This window comes from Oncorhynchus masou, chromosome 1 (assembly GCF_036934945.1).
Source record: "Oncorhynchus masou masou isolate Uvic2021 chromosome 1, UVic_Omas_1.1, whole genome shotgun sequence".
Taxonomy (NCBI): domain Eukaryota; kingdom Metazoa; phylum Chordata; class Actinopteri; order Salmoniformes; family Salmonidae; genus Oncorhynchus; species Oncorhynchus masou.
In genome coordinates this window covers 25,301,116-25,317,812 of record NC_088212.1, presented here as the reverse complement: position 1 = coordinate 25,317,812, position 16,697 = coordinate 25,301,116, and the positions used below count along the sequence as shown (strand labels likewise).

The following is a 16,697-nucleotide window of genomic DNA, read 5'->3' as shown; positions in this document are numbered from 1 at the left end:
TATAAACGGATTGATGCTCTCTGCAGGTTGTTGGTCTCTGCAGGTCAAACACAGTATGAGAAGAAATCAGATTGAAAAAGTGAAACAAGTTGTTAGGCTTTTCTTGATCACAGCAGAAATTAATTGAAATACTGAAATACAACTGGGAAGAGACACCTTACATAAATCTAACCATTTTGTTTTGTTTTATGCCTTTCTTGCCAATGATACAGCTGCTAGGAAGATAGATACGTATTAAGTAAACAAACAGCATCTTGTTTCTCATAGCAACAACAACAATGAGGTCTCAATCCATCAGCTCAAAGTTTATCTCTGCCTGCTGTTTGGGTTTTGATAGCTGGCTTCCATTGTTTCCAGGGTACAGGGAATGTTCTGATGCTCCCTGGTGCAGAAACACAGTCTACCCAGTAAGCACAATTACGTTGAAAATACATTTTTAAGTGTCTTTTTCAAACGTTGACATCAGGAGCATTTTAGATGCTGAATTAAAGGTCAAAAGGCGTATTTTCCGCGAGTCAAAAATAAGGATTTTCCGGACGTCAAAAATTCTCAATGAAGTAAAGCAAAATCAACTGTGAAGGCCTCTTAATAGAGGAAATAGGAGTCAACTGAAGACAGAATATGTATTATTATTATTCCCATCATGCATTTATGTTAGCTTTTTAAAAAGCTCTAAAACTGCCAGCGATGATGTTCAAAGTAGTCCAATCTACCGAATAAACCTACTGACCACTTCAACTGCAGTAATATTCACAGTAATGGTTCTATAATTAAAATAGCTGTGACTGTGATATGTTGTTGTTCGTCCACTCTCACCGTAGTCGACAGAAAGAGGATATTTCTGGTTTTCAAGGATACAGTATTTTCAATCTAACTTTGTCCTGAAAAACGGAAGTGGGGAGTCTGCTCAGGCGTCTTCCTGTGCCTGCTATGTTAGCTTAACCTTTAGTGGAATGCACTGTACGTTGCTCTGGATAAGATCAACTGCTGAATGAACTAAATGTAAATGTCAAAAATAAAAGATCTACTTGCAAACCATGCTGGGCACTATTGTAATGAGCTCCACCCCAAACAAGTAAACATTTTGTTGGTGCGGACCAGATCCATATCTGAATCATAGACATCTAGGCTATGTTACACAAGTTTGAACATCACAGTGCGGTAAGGCACAGTTTAGTACAGTAGAGTACAGTAGAGTATGGTACAGTATGGTATGGTGCAGGACAATAGAGTAGAGTAGACTACAGTAGAGTACAGTACAGTATAGTTTAATTCAGAAGAGTACAGTAGAGTTGGTAACACTTTATTTGGATAAGTCACTAGTAGATGGTTTGTAGATGTTCAGTTCAGTAATGTTCAATAACTGTCAACAACATTTCAACTAACTATCCGCTAACCCTAACCTTAAGCCTTATCCTAACCCCAGATGTAACCTTAATCCTAACCTTAAGCCTTATCCTAGCCCTTATTCTAAACCAAACCCGATCCCTAACCGGAACCTTAGCAATCATTTTATTATTATTAATTTAACCTTTATTTAAGTAGGCATTTTACTTATCAACATATAATTTGTTGATAGTATGAAAATATGTAGATCATCTATATGGGACTATCCAAATAATGTGTGACCGTAGAGTTTAATAGATTAGAGTAAATTAGAGTAAAGTAGGGTGCAATACAGTACACCAAATCTGAACCAATTATCGAGGTCTATATTTGCGCCAAATATTGGCCCGGTTTGAACCGGATGTCTGTGGACGTTGAAATCAAGGCCGGTCCAGACCGGACAAAATCTGAACCCAACATAGACGCCAGGTCCGGACAGGACCAAAAAAAGAAGCCTAAAAGACGTCGCAGTCGATAAGAGCTTATTGGGTAGTGAATGGACTGCCCTGTCCAACTCATCCATGGAGCTACAGTTCTGATTTTATGGACCCCCAGTACAATTCCTACACATATGCTTTTTATAACACTGAAGGAATAGAGGCTAAAATACTGCTGAGGGGACAGACTGAAGTTTCCAGACGAGATAATGATGGTATTTTTACATAAGCAGATGCCCTCGTCCAGTTTTGGGATGTTATTTTAACCCAGCTTTGTTTTAAAAAATTGTACAAGTAAGCAGACATTTTGAGTATTTCCCCATCCGAGAAATAAAGTCAATGTTTTTGACTGTCTGTGATGTGGTGTGTAGCAGTGCACTGTGAAAGATTTTATCATCTTCCTTCATACAACAACAAATGTTTGTGAAAATCTAGAGGAGACCTCAGACTGAAAACAGGTGTGTTGCTCATTAACAGAAACGTGCTGAGGGAAGCAGAAATGAAACAATAGGTGAACCTTATCAACCCAAACACTTGTTACAGTCAGATGTGGTTCTAGTCAATTCAATGGTGAAGTCAAGGCAAGACAGCTGTGGGAAAAGGATAGACGTTCGTGTAACCGGTCTGTGACTTCATGTTTGAGCAGCTAATTAGGTCAGAACAACGTCTCCAGGAAGTTGTTAGGAGAGTAAGCTCCTACAGGCCTAGTTACGGTAAGGGAAACGGCGGGCAGTAAGTTTGATTTATAGTAAAGCTAAATTATTTTCTGCTCTCCCTTGTTCCCATTGGGATTCACTCATTCATTTATGACTTTTTGCACAAAATACAGTCACTCACCCAGAAGTGGGTCACTTCAAGTGACCTAGTATCAAGAGTAGGAGCATGCAATATTATCCCCAAAAAAGCAGGAGAGTGCTCACCTTCTCTGTAAATCAAATGGGGTTGTGACAGGTTAGCAGCTCTGCCAATCACCACAGTAGGAGCTGTGCCCTTACATAGGGGGTGGGGTGATGATGTGGGCTCGTGACACAGGAGTGTGATGTCGGCTGACACAGCAGTCCCAATGCTTAGCAAGCTGATGTGAAAGGTCAGAAGCCCTGGTTTATAGCAACCTGCTATAGGCATCGGCACGAGGGAGAAGAGATATACAAACCCCACTGGGCACAACATCAATTAAACGTCTATACCACGTTGGTTCAATGTCATTTAATTGAAATGATGTGCAAACAATGTTGATTCAACCAGTGTGTCCCCAGTGGGACAAATATTAGAAATATTAGATTCTTATTAGAAACTTATTTCAAAGTGTCAGACAGAGTCATGTACACAACCTTCCCCATAGTTCTTCAGGAGCCGACAGACACGCTATGTCCAGCGACTTACCTTAGCCCCAGCCCCAGGCCTACTCAGGTGACACCAGGCTGTGACCCCGGCCCCCTCGTCCCCCTGTCCCTGGGCGCCTGGGCGTGATTTGTGGGGCCTGGGGTCTGGTGCATTGGTCGACAAATCAGGAGGGCCAATCTGTTTGTGGTTGACAGCTTTACACTTCAAACAGGTCCCTGGTCACAGATTACACCCTCCATGACTTATGTCTCCCCTCAACTACTCCTCACCAGACTAGAGCTGACAGGTGTCCATTATACATGTCCACAAGTTCCCTGTTATTGATCCCACTGAACTTTGTGTGAGTGAGATGCACAACGGACAAATTGCACCCTCTGCTCACTTGCTGTTTAGGGTATAATGGACGTTCAAAAAATCCAGCTGTGTACATAGAACCGGTTATTGTTTTATAGTGAGGTCATTTAAGGCGATCTGAGCCAACAACCTGGTCTCTGAGCATTTTGTATTATTCTGTATTAAATCTGAGACACACCGTTTAGTGTGCTATATCACATTTCGTAAAGTATGTATTATTTTGTGGATGTCTATCAGCTATTTCATATGATATGTTATGAATTACAATTCAGAGTATATGTTATGAATTTGCAAAATGTACAATATGTTACGAATTTGCAAAACGTATAATGTGTTGTGAATTTTAGCTAGGTGTCTAACGTTAGCTAGCTCGCTAACATTAGCTAGACTAGGGGTTAGGCTGAGGGGTTAGGGTAAAGTTAGAGTTAAGTTTAGGAGTTAGGTTAAAGAGTTAGGGGAAGGGGAAGCTTAAAGGGTTAAAATTCGGTTTAGGGTTAGGGTAAGGGTTAGCTAACATGCTAAGTAGTTACAAAGTAGCTAAAAAGGTTGAAAAGTAGTTGAAAGGTTGCTAATTAGCTAAAATGATCAAGTTATCTGTGATGAGATTCGAACTTGAAACCTTTTGGAAACATTTTTTAACCGTCTGTCTTCTGTAACCATACCAAGCGTTACATATCATAATAAATGGAGTGTTACATATTTACATACAGAATAATATGAAATGCTCTGAGACCAAGTTGAAGCGAAAAATGGCTGTCAGTCAAGACTCAATGCAAAGAATAGGAAATATTTTAATTCTGGAACACCCACTCCCAGAGGTGATTATGGAGTTTGGTTCTTTCCAGAACACTCAAGATGACTGATATTCTGTTTGGATTCTTGAAAAGGGAACAATGAGGCTGTTTCCTCGAGCTCCTAAGCAGTTTAGGGGAGAGTGGGGTAAGTTGAGCCACCCTTGTTTCTAGGAAACAGTACACAAAATGTATCATTTGACCAAATATTTAGGAAGAGGTCATAATTTCTTGGAGTCTGTGAAGGAAGAAACCACATTGAAAAAGTGGTAAGCAAACTGATTTTCACCAAGTCAAATGAATTTACTGTGTTAGAGGTTTCATGATGCTTGTACTGTATCTAAACCAAGTAGATAGTTTTAAGATTGTTCTATACATCAGTTTAGGTCTCTATTAGCTTCAATGTGAGATCTAGCATGAAAGTGTATTCTTGTAGCTGTGTGGGCTAATATAGTCAAAATGTTTGCTTTGGGGTAAGCTGAGCAAATGGCAAGTCGAACGAATTGAAGTGTTTTCTTCCCAGGCATAATGCAATGCATCAAATCAAATTGTGTTTGTCAAAGGCTTCATAAACAACAGGTGTGGACTAACAGTGAAATACTTACTTAGAAAGTAGATCAATAATAGACAAATAAAACAGGTCATAATAAATACACAATGAGTAATGATAACTTGGCTATACACAAGGATTACCAGTACCGAGTCGATAGATACTATATATATATAAATAAACAGTAGCAGTAGCATATGTGATGACTCTGTTTGGTTTACTATTTAACTAACTATTTGGCAGTCTTATGGTTTGGGGGTAGAATCTGTTCAGGATCCTGTTGGTTCCAGACTTGGTGCATCGGTAACGCTTGCCATGCGGTAGCAGAGAGAACAGTCTATGACTTGTGTGTCTTAGATCATTTTTAGGGCCTTCCTCTGACACCTCCTGGCATAGAGGTCCTGGATGGCAGGGAGCTCATCCCCAGTGATGTACTGGGCCGTCCGCACTAACCTCTGTAGCTCCTTGCGGTCAGAAGCCAAGCATTTGCCATACCAGGCAGTGTTGCAGCCAGTGCTCTCAATGGTGCAGTTGTATAAATCCTTTTGATGATCTGAGGACCAATGACAAATATGTTCAGCCTCTTGAGGGGGAAGAGGCTTTGCCGTGCCATCTTCACAACGGTGTTGGTGTGCTAGGAACATGATGCAAAGATCGTTCGTGATGTGGACACTGAGTAACTTGACACTCTCGACCAGCTCCACTACGATGTGAATGGGGGCCTGCTCGGCCCACCGTTTCCTGTTGTCCACAATCAGCTCCTTTGTCTTGCTGACATTGAGGGAGAGGTTGTTGTCCTGGCACCACACTGCCGGGTCTCTGACCTCCTCCCTACAGGCCGTCTCATCGTTATCTGTAATCAGGCCTACCAACGTTGTGTCGTCTGCAATCTTACTGATGGTGCACGGCCATGACTCCAACTGGGACCCACTGGGAGGTAACAACAGTGCCTGGCCGAGGTTCAAAGTATTTTAGAAAGTACAAAGTGTTTGTCAGGTGTTAATCCTCTGTTAAAAGATGCTTAAAGTTATTAAAAGACAAAACACATATTGTGAGCGTGTTGAATTGTGTTTGGGAAATAAAGGTAGAAATGGTTTTAAAAAGCTAGTGGTAATTTGTAGGTGGCTTAATTTACCCTGTACCTGGAGTAAGACACCACTTTTGGACAAGCTATGTTGTCTAAACTGTCATTTTTAAATTAACTCTCATTATTTTCAGGGAGACATAACATCCTGAAATATATGTAGATATATATTTGTTATAAAGGATACTATATTTCCCTTGATGGAGTGATGCTGAATGTAAAAAATGGCTCAACGAACCCCACTCTCCCCTAAGACTTGTTTCTGGAAGTCTGCCGTCTGAACAACACAGCCGTGGTGTGACCAGGGTTGCTGTGAGACAGAAGCAGTCATATTGCAACAGCAGGGTCATTTGAACGCCAGATCAAAAGCTCTCACAGCTGTGTCAGGGCCACCTTAGCCAGCGCTCACATGTGTGGTCCAACCCAGAGACAGCAACACAACACCAGGACAGGGAAACACTTCACCGCTGTTACACAAACCAGTAAAACGCACAGTGTTCGGGATCTGTACAGATACATGAATTGATTAAGCAAGGAAAGTCTATTAAATCTGATTTGATTACAATCTAATAAACACAAATGTAAGCTAATGATCAGATGGAAAGGTAGTGTAATGTGCTTCACAAGTTCATTATAGATTAGTAGGGTATGTATTATCTGTAAGACCCAGACAATGGGCTAACCTGACCATCTGTTTCTTATCTGCCCTCCTGTATTTATTTATTTATTTGTGAATTTATTTATCTAACGGATTCTGGGCCTGAAAACAGCAGGCAGCCAATCCTCTCCCTGGGGAGTGAGATCGAGGCAGATCCCAACCTACAGTTGAAGTCGGAAGTTTACATACACTTTAGCCAAACACATCTAAACTCAGTTTTTCACAATTCCTGACATTTAATCAGAGTACAAATTCCTTGTCTTCGGTCAGTTAGGATCACCGCTTTATTTTAAGAATGTGAAATGACAGAATAAAAGGTAGAGAGAATGATTTATTTCAGCTTTTATTTCTTTCATCACATTCCCAGTGGGTCAGAAGTTTACATACACTCAATTAGTTTTTGGTAGCATTGCATTTAAATTGTTTAACTTGGGTCAAACGTTTCGGGTAGCCTTCCGCAAGCTTCCCACAATAAGTTGGGTGAATTTTTGCCCATTCCTCCTGACAGAGCCTGGGTAACTGAGTCAGGGTTGTAGGCCTCCTTGCTCGCACATGCTTTTTCAGTTCTGCCCACAAATGTTCTATAGGATTGAGGTCAGGGCTTTGTGATGGCCACTCCAATACCTTGACTTTGTTGTCCTTAAGCCATTTTGCCACAACTTTGAAAGTATGCTTGGGGTCATTGTCCATTTGGAAGACCCATTTGCGACCAAGCTTTAACTTCCTGACTGATGTCTTGAAATGTTGCTTTAATATATCCACATAATTTTCCTGCCTCACGATGCCATCTATTTTGTGAAGTGCACCAGTCCCTCCTCCAGCAAAGCACCCCTACAACATGATGCTGCCACCCCCGTGCTTCACTGTTGGGATGGGTGTTCTTCGGCTTGCAAGCCTCCCCCTTTTTCCTCCAAACATAACGCTGGTCATTATGGCCAAACAGTTCTATTTTTGTTTCATCAGACCAGAGGACATTTCTCCAAAAAGTACGATCTTTGTCCCCATGTGCAGTTGCAAACCGTAGTCTGGCTTTTTTATGGTGGTTTTGGAGCAGTGGATTCTTCCTTGTGGCTTCTTCCTTGCTGAGCGGCCTTTCAGGTTACGTCGATATAGGACTCTTTTTTCTGAGGTCTTGGCTGATTTTTTTTTATTTTCCCATGATGTCAAGTAAAGAGACACTGAGTTTGAAGGTGGGCCTTGAAATACATCCACAGGTACACCTCCAATTGACTCAAATTATGTCAGAACCTATATCAGAACCTTCCATGACATTGTTTTCCCGAATTTTCCAAGCTGTTTAAAGGCACAGTCAACTTAGTGTATGTAAACATCTGACCCACTGAAATTGTGATACAATGAATTATAAGTGAAATAATCTGCCTGTAAACAATTGTTGGAAAAAGTACTTGTGTTACAAAGTAGATGTCCTAACCGACTTGTGGAGTGGTTGAAAAACGAGTTTTAATGACACCAACCTAAATAAATGGAATCTTCCGACTTCAGCTGTAGGTGTGTGTGTGTGTGTGTGTGTGTGTGTGTGTGTGTGTGTGTGTGTGTGTGTGTGTGTGTGTGTGTGTGTGTGTGTGTGTGTGTGTGTGTGTGTGTGTGTGTGTGTGTGTGTGTGTGTGTGTGTGTGTGTGTGTGTGTGTGTGAGCTTGTATGTGTGTGTGTGTATCTTAATTAATTAACTTTATATTTGTGGTGCATCTGGGACTAGAAGTTGTTTTTTTGCCTGACAATATTTCCTTCCCCCTTATTCTGTTGCCTTTGCAAACCATATGTATTGGAGAGAAAAACATTCTGCCAAGATTGTAATGTACTCTCTCAAACACACACATACATACACAGAATAGCTGAGAGCTGTTGTTAACTTTCAGGAGGACATTAGACAGTAGTTACTGCTACTGAGCTGAGGGGTAGTTGTGTCTCTGCTGAGCAGCGACTGGGCGCCAGCTTCTCCATGCCGATGAGCGATGGATCAGAAGTGTAGAGTGAGTCCAATCCTCTGTGTTTCCTAGATCCTCCCAGATCTCCCCATGCTACCCTGCTGCCTCACGTTGGGATTGCCTTCTGTCTGTCTGTCTGTCTGTCTGTCTGTCTGTCTGTCTGTCTGTCTGTCTGTCTGTCTGTCTGTCTGTCTGTCTCTCTCTCTCTCTCTCTCTCTCTCTCTCTCTTTCTCTTTCTCTCTCTCCCTCACTTCCTCTCCCTCTTAAGGGTTAAGCAACTACTACTGTCCAAAACATTAGATTACACTAGTTGTATGTTAGATTGACCTGCAGCCAGAGGTTTTGCCATGAAGGATGGGATGGTGCCAATGTCCAATGGGCATCAGTGCTGGAGTGATTTCATCACTCTGATGTTGTCCTCCATGACAATGTTGAGAATATAAATAGTCTTCTCTTTTGGGAGGAGTATTACAAAATTGCCTGCATTATGTGTCAGAGCCCCCGCACAACACCATGGTCTCCACCGGGAGGAGCAGTTCCTTCTGCCCAACAAGTGTCCAACCGCTCTAGTAGCCTATAGGGTAGCTTTGTGTGGTTAATAAGCATTAGCCTGTCGGACTTTGAGCAGCTGAAATAACATTATTTCAAAACAATGTATTGAGTTGTGTGCCTTGCTCAAGGGCACATTGGCTGATGCTTCACTTAGTTGGCTCAGGGATTCAAACTGGCAACCTTTCTCTCTAACCGTTAGGATAGGGGATGAGTTTAAATCTTATAATCAATTGCCAAATGACCTTGATTAGGCAATGCATTCTTTCCTACAATGTTTTTGAAGAGCTCAGTAGCTGTAGCCTGTTATTGAAAAATCACTGCACAGGTTTTCTCAAGCGCATAGGCACTGAGCAGAGCTTGGGTAGTGGGGAGAAAGCCAAATAGACCTAGCATTTTCACTTGTCTTTAAAAAAAAGAGTAGTTTAGGCCTATATGTTTTAATTTTTGCATTAGCAAGTTAAACCTATAGGCCAACCACGATCAAAGTAAAGCAAGTTAAACCTATAGGCCAACCACGATCAAAGTAAAGCAAGTTAAACCTATAGGCCAACCACGATCAAAGTAAAGCAAGTTAAACCTATAGGCCAACCACGATCAAAGTAAAGCAAGTTAAACCTATAGGCCAACCACGATCAAAGTAAAGCAAGTTAAACCTATAGGCCAACCACGATCAAAGTAAAGCAAGTTAAACCTATAGGCCAACCACGATCAAAGTAAAGCAAGTTAAACCTATAGGCCAACCACGATCAAAGTAAAGCAAGTTAAACCTATAGGCCAACCACGATCAAAGTAAAGCAAGTTAAACCGAATGTGACATTTTCTTTCTTCTTTTTATCATGGAAATGAATCCAGAGTGAGAATTTAATTCACACACCCCTTGAGCTGTCTGGTTACATTTAATTTAATCATTAAACCCGCTTAACCAATTCTAAAGTGCCCGCCTATCAATCTAATTACCATTTGATGTTTTAATCAAAACACACCGATGCTCTGCATGTTGCATTGGCAGCTGAATAATATTCCTTATTGTTGTCATATTTTAATTACCCTATTTCTAAATTGTTACACTTTATTACATTTGAAATAGAACACGTTGAGAACCAAATGTAAGTGACAAGACCATCAGGTTAGGAAATCTCCAGGCATTTACTTTTAGCATTGAGGCATTGACATTGTAATTTAGTAGTTAATCTGTGAATTACAAAACTTGCCTGTCCAGACATGCCATGAACCCTTAAGATTGAGCAATAGTTCTCAAAATCAATTGAAAAGCATTGAAAAGGTGTGTTTGATTTATTGTTGAATTTAAAGCAGAGGCAGCTTGGTGCACCAAACACATGTTTTTTCTTTTTTTATTTCAAAAACTTTTACATTGAATGTAACACTTTTCTCTATGAGCTAATTGTCTAGTGTCTCACAAGCTTGTCTAGTTGCATTATTTTACATGTGGGGGTTTTCTGCACTATTTTGAAAATGAAAGGTTATTCTGCATCAATGATCGTTACTGAAAGTGATGAAAATTCTTTACAATAATGTTTTCAAGAATATTTCAAAATAGATCACTTTTTAGGGAGACAATTGAAGTTTATATTTTCCCATTCCATTTTCAAATGCTATGAATAAAGCCAGACGTGCTTCATGATTCATCGCAACTGGATAAAGGCTGGTGTGTGCTGCTCTAGAGAGAGGTGAGAGGAGGGGGTGCAGGGCTAAGTGTTTCATGGGGGAGGGGGATTCGTCCTGGGAGGGAGGGAACTAGGGGTGTGGAGCACCGAGTTTAAAAAGCCAGGCAGCGTTGCACCACTCACTCATACTGCCTGTGCTCTCCTCCAGTGACTGATGGGGACCATTCCTTAAACGTGACCTTTTCTCGAGTTTTCAGTGTTGACATTTGGTTTGTTTGAATTTTACTGAACCAGCTCTGGACTGTACAGAAAGGATTTTAAAAGTTTGAAATTATTTTCCATTTCATACTCATGACTTGGAACATGGATCCCACTGTGGAGTATAGAGATACCTATGATTATGATTATGGTGAAAACGAAACTATGTGTGACTACTCTGAGTGGGAGCCATCTTACTCCCTTATCCCTGTCCTCTACATGCTCATCTTCATCCTGGGCCTGTCTGGGAATGGAGTGGTCATCTTCACCGTGTGGAGGTCCAAGTCCAAGCGCCGAGCAGCAGACGTCTACATAGGCAACCTGGCCCTGGCTGACCTCACCTTTGTGATCACTCTGCCCCTCTGGGCCGTGTACACAGCACTGGGCTACCACTGGCCCTTTGGTGTGGCCCTGTGTAAGATCAGCAGCTATGTGGTGCTGGTCAACATGTACGCCAGTGTCTTCTGCCTCACCTGCCTGAGCTTTGACCGTTACCTGGCTATCGTCCACTCTCTGTCCAGCAGCCGGCTGCGGTCGCGGGGCACAATGCTGGCCTCCCTGGGGGCCATCTGGCTCCTCTCAGGCCTGCTGGCTGTGCCCACTTTGCTGTTCCGCACCACCGTGGACGACATCAACAGCAACCGCACCACCTGTGCCATGGACTTCAGCCTGGTCACCCTAAACGAGAGGCATGAGTCGCTGTGGATCGCAGGACTCAGCCTGTCGTCCTCTGCCCTGGGCTTCCTCCTGCCGTTCCTGGCCATGACCATCTTCTACTGCTTCATCGGCTGCACCGTCACGCGTCACTTTAACAACCTGCGCAAGGAGGACCAGAAGAAGCGTCGTCTGCTGAAGATCATCACCACCCTGGTGGTTGTATTTGCCATCTGCTGGACCCCATTCCACTTGCTGAAGAGCATGGACGCCCTCTCCTACCTGAACCTGTCTCCCAGCTCCTGTGGGTTTGAGCGCTTCCTCCTGGTGGCCCATCCTTATGCTACCTGCCTGGCTTACGTTAACAGCTGCCTCAACCCCTTTCTGTACGCCTTCTTCGACCTGCGCTTCCGCTCCCAGTGCCTGTGCCTGCTCAACCTGAAGAAGGCCATGCATGGACAGATGAGCTCCATGTCCTCCACGCTCAGCGCCCAGACACAGAAGTCAGAGATACAGTCTCTGGCCACCAAAGTGTAAAGAGAGGGGAGGGATAGGTGGAGTGGGACTGCTGGCTGGTTCCCTGCTGCCACCACAGGAACACTGACTGGTAAACACACAGTTTTTTGGTGTCCGTTATTCAAATGCTTTTAAGGCGTAACAGACAATGAACAATGACTTTATTTTCCGAAACATGGGTTTGCATATACAGTATGTTTTCATTCTTGTGTATATGTACATTTCTCACCCATTCCAACCCAACGTGTGCTTCAGTGGGTAGGGCAGAAGCCCAGGGAGTCCTCAGCCCTACAAAGGTTCCCTCTAACCCCTGGACTGGACTCTGGATCTGGGGAGAGTTGGCTGAGCTCCATATAGCTGCTTTTTCCCCACAACGTCTCAGAAAGGTAAATATACTTTTCAGACGGACTCTATTTTTCCTCTTCTCCCTTTCAACTGTTATTCTTTACTGTATAAGGGACCAGAACCCTGAACAAAAAGACATTGAGGGTTTTTTTCTGTTGTTGTTATGTATATCACATGCAAACCTGTTTACACTGGGTAAATCACAAATGTACAGTATTTTCATACTTTTGCTGTTTCAGATGTGTTGATATTTTGTTTTATTACAAGCACTTGTTAAATGACTGAAATGTAAAAGAGGGGAAAATGTGTTTACAAAGAGACCATATCTTCTTCAGGTTGTTGTTTGTGAAGGTAGGAGACTGGGCAGAGGAGGGGGGGGTGTAAGAGGAGGAAAGGTGTTGCAGCTTAATTACAGAGTTTGAGGAGGAGACAGGGGCAGACAGGCAGATGGCAGCTGACAAATGTTGTCAGGGAAGTGGGTGGGGGCTTTACAGTGCCCTCTGGTGCCGGGAGGAAAGGGGACTTCATGAATTTTTTATTGTATTGCATATATGTTTTTGGCATCTGTGTAACTAACTACTGTATTAAAGAAATATGATCTATGAAATGGATCTCCTTGTTGATCTTTATGTGGAATTTTATCTCAAGGAATAGGGGTATGTGTATTCTCTTTAACTTTGGTCCTGTTTGAAGTAACACACAAAGTTCAGTCTTTGAGGAAATTCATGATTAATCATTGTGGTGTGTTAATGCTTCATTCATTCTGCACATGTGAACTTTCACATTAGTTTCATCAGAGAGTATAGGATTTCAACATCATCCTGTTTTGTCAGTGATAAGGATGCCCAGAGGGCTGCAGCTCTGCCATGAATGTCTTCCTCTTGGTTTTACAGCCCTGCACCAAACACTAGACCCTATTCAATCAAAACCAATATACAGATCTGAAAGATAAGGAAAAAACATTTCTCCTGCGAACGTATATTCCATGCAGAGTGTAGTTAAACTCTATAAACTCTGCTACTTGAACTCTATAAAGCATTTATTTGGGCTGCAATCTGAGGTAAAATGAACTCTAAATAATTTATCCTTTGCAGCAGCAGAGGTAACTCTGGGGTCCCGAGTGGCACAGCGGTCTAAGGCACTCAGTGCTAGGGGTGTCACTACAGACCCTGGTTCAATTCCAGGCTATATCACAACAGGCTGTGATTGGGAGTCCCGTAGGGCGGTGCATAATTGGCCAGTGTCGTCCGGTTTAGGGTTTGGCTGGGGTAGGCCGTCATTGTAAATAACAATTTATTCTTAACTGGCTTGCCTAGTTAAATAAAGGTTCAATTAAAAAATCTAATTCCTGTGGCGGTCCTCATGAGAGCCAGTTTCATCGTAGCACTTGATGGTTTTTGCGACTGCACTTGAAGAAACTTTAAAAGTTCTTGACATTTTCTGGATTGACTGACCTTCATGTCTTAAAGTAATGATAGACTGTCGTTTCTCTTTGCTTATTTGAGCTGTTCTTGCTACAATATCTTTTACCAATAGGGATATCTTCGGTATACCCTACCTTTTCACAACACGACTGATGGCTCAAACGCATTAAGAAGTAAAGACATTGCATTCCAGGTGACTACCTCATGAAGCTGGTTGAGAGAATGCCAAGATCATGCAAAGCTGTCACCAAGGCAAAGGGTGACTACTTTGAGGAATCTCAAATATAAAATATTTTTGATTTGTTTAACGTGTTATTTCATAGTTTTGACAACTTCACTATTATTCTACAATGTAGAAAATGTAAAAATAAATAAAGAACAACCCTGGAATGAGTAGGTGTGTCCAAACATTTGACTGGTACTGTATATATAGTGACATGAGGAATAATGTCAGAAGGTGAATTCACCAATTTGTAAGTCGCTCTGGATAAGAGCGTCTGCTAAATGACTTAAATGTAAATGTAATAAATACACAGTGAATAACGAATAACAAAAAAATACAGGGACCACATGTATCATGCCATACAAATAAAAACAAATATTGTCACATCGTGAGTCACTGTCTACCCCATAGCACCAGTAGGGGAACCTCTAGTTCTGGGCTGTATTCACTGAGCAGTTTGCAGGCCAAGCCCCCACATGTTGGCTGAATAATGGGGTAATTACCAATGAGTGACTCCTCTAAGGGGCCCTTTGATTTGACAGTAATGAGCTCTGTTGGACATAATCACTGAGTTTAGATTGAATGGAAGAGGGGGTCTAGGTTCCTAATCCTGGCAGAAGTTGGGCTGCAGGACAAGTCAATGTTTGTCCCTGTTGACAAGAGATTGCAGTTAGAAGCACTGAGTGGAGGAGGTGGGGGGAGGAGTGGGGTGTCTGCAGATGCTCAAACCAACAGACGCCGGTGATAAGAGCGGAGGACTCTTCCTGGGGTGATCAGAGGGGGAGACAGACAGAGAGATAGAGCGTTATTGGAAAGGATCATATATTTACAGTTTTGCCATATTTTATCCTTTAACACAGCCAAAACAAACTACATATGTGAAATAGTGAGAGAGAGAAGTAATTCATCTTTTTGTGTGTGTGAGAGATCATATTACCCGTTTACCATCTGGGGAAATGGAACATATTTGACAATGATAAAGCATGAAATAAATCACATATGATTGTTATTCTGTCCTTATGCCATAACCTCATCCCTTAAAGGACACAAGTAAATTCAAGCATTTAAGTTTGACAGATTAATCATATTGATCATTACACCTGATTAGCTGATTATAAAGAAATGACTGGTAAGGGATAATGTAATAAAAGATAGGGTGTAGTGAATCTTGCACATGGAAGACTGGCCAGACCTGTTGTTGTTATTTCGACGAATTGGACTGACAGCTTGTCTGATGGTGTTAGCCAGTAAGGCCCCTTTGGAATAACTCACCCAGAATACAAGCTGACCAAGGCAGCGTGGGGATATGAACGCTAAAGCCAGTGACAAAAACACAAATGTTAGCTCTTTAAAAGCACAGACATGCTTGCTGTGATAGCGTGTGCGTGAGCACGTTCGTGTGTGCCTGAGTGAGTGTGTGTTTGTTTAGGTGCATCATACATGTCCACATTTATGCTCTGTGTTCTAAATTAAATCCTTCATGTTTTGTTGTTGTTCAACCTTTTTTTCATTGTTCAAGACCCCAACCCAATGAATAACAGAAACGCCTCATCAGGGTGGGGGCTTGCTTGAGAGGACGGTTGTGTTTATCTTCAACGGTCACACAGCTGTCACCTGTCACCTTGCCAAAATGGAGAAAACCCTGCAGCATATACCCTGCTTAATCGATGTTCACCACCAGTCCAACAGTTGTCTGTCTTCGAGTGGTGTCATCAGTGTGAGCTGCCACACCCAAATGGAGCATCTGAGCACCCCACAACTAAACACAACACAGACAGGCTGCTACTCTGGACCTCCCCTCAGATCTTCCTGCTTTCCTATCCCACCCACACTGTGACAAATGCACACACACATTTCGAGCACACCCAAGTGCACAGAAACACAAAGTAATTAATGTGTGCATGTAAACAGAGATGTGACACGTTCGACAGCCTGTCAACACTGTGCCTACTTCCCCCCCAGCATCTGTCCACCTGTCTCATGAACATACATGCACATATGTCAAAATAAAGTTCTAAAAAACACACTGAGATCAGAGAATGTAGCCCATGACACATTTACCCACATACATAGGCATATCAAAATACAAACAGTTCCTCAAATACTCAAATTTTCATTAAAAAAAAGCACTTCCCAAAGGCATGTCTGTACACACTAAGACTTACATCACAAAACCCATTGGTGAAGTTACCATAGAGAATGGAACGAGCTCCGCCCACAACCATAAGGCTCTCCAAAGGGTAGTGAGGTCTGCACAACGCATCACCGGGGGCAAACTACCTGCAACCCAGGACACCTACACCACCCGATGTCACAGGAAGGCCATCAAGGACAACAACCACCTGAGCCACTGCCTGTTCACCCTGTTCACCCCTCATCCAGAAGGCGAGGTCAGTACAGGTGCATCAAAGCAGGGACCAAGAGACTGAAAAACAGCTTCTATCTCAAGGCCATCAGACTGTTAAACAGCCACCGCTTACATTGAGTGACTGCTGCCAACATACTGACTCAACTCCAGCCACTTTAATAATGGAAATTGATGTAAAAAAT

At 42.4% G+C, this 16,697-nt stretch overlaps 1 protein-coding gene across 1 annotated transcript; it reads left to right on the top strand.

The window, feature by feature from the left end:
* The first annotated feature begins 10,927 nt into the window (after nt 1–10,927).
* On the top strand, nt 10,928–13,111 carry LOC135540288 (apelin receptor A-like). Its single transcript, XM_064966854.1, has one exon. It carries the CDS (start codon nt 11,079–11,081, stop codon nt 12,174–12,176), a length of 1,098 nt encoding a protein of 365 aa, XP_064822926.1. The 5' UTR covers nt 10,928–11,078; the 3' UTR covers nt 12,177–13,111.
* Nucleotides 13,112–16,697: the final 3,586 nt, after the last annotated feature.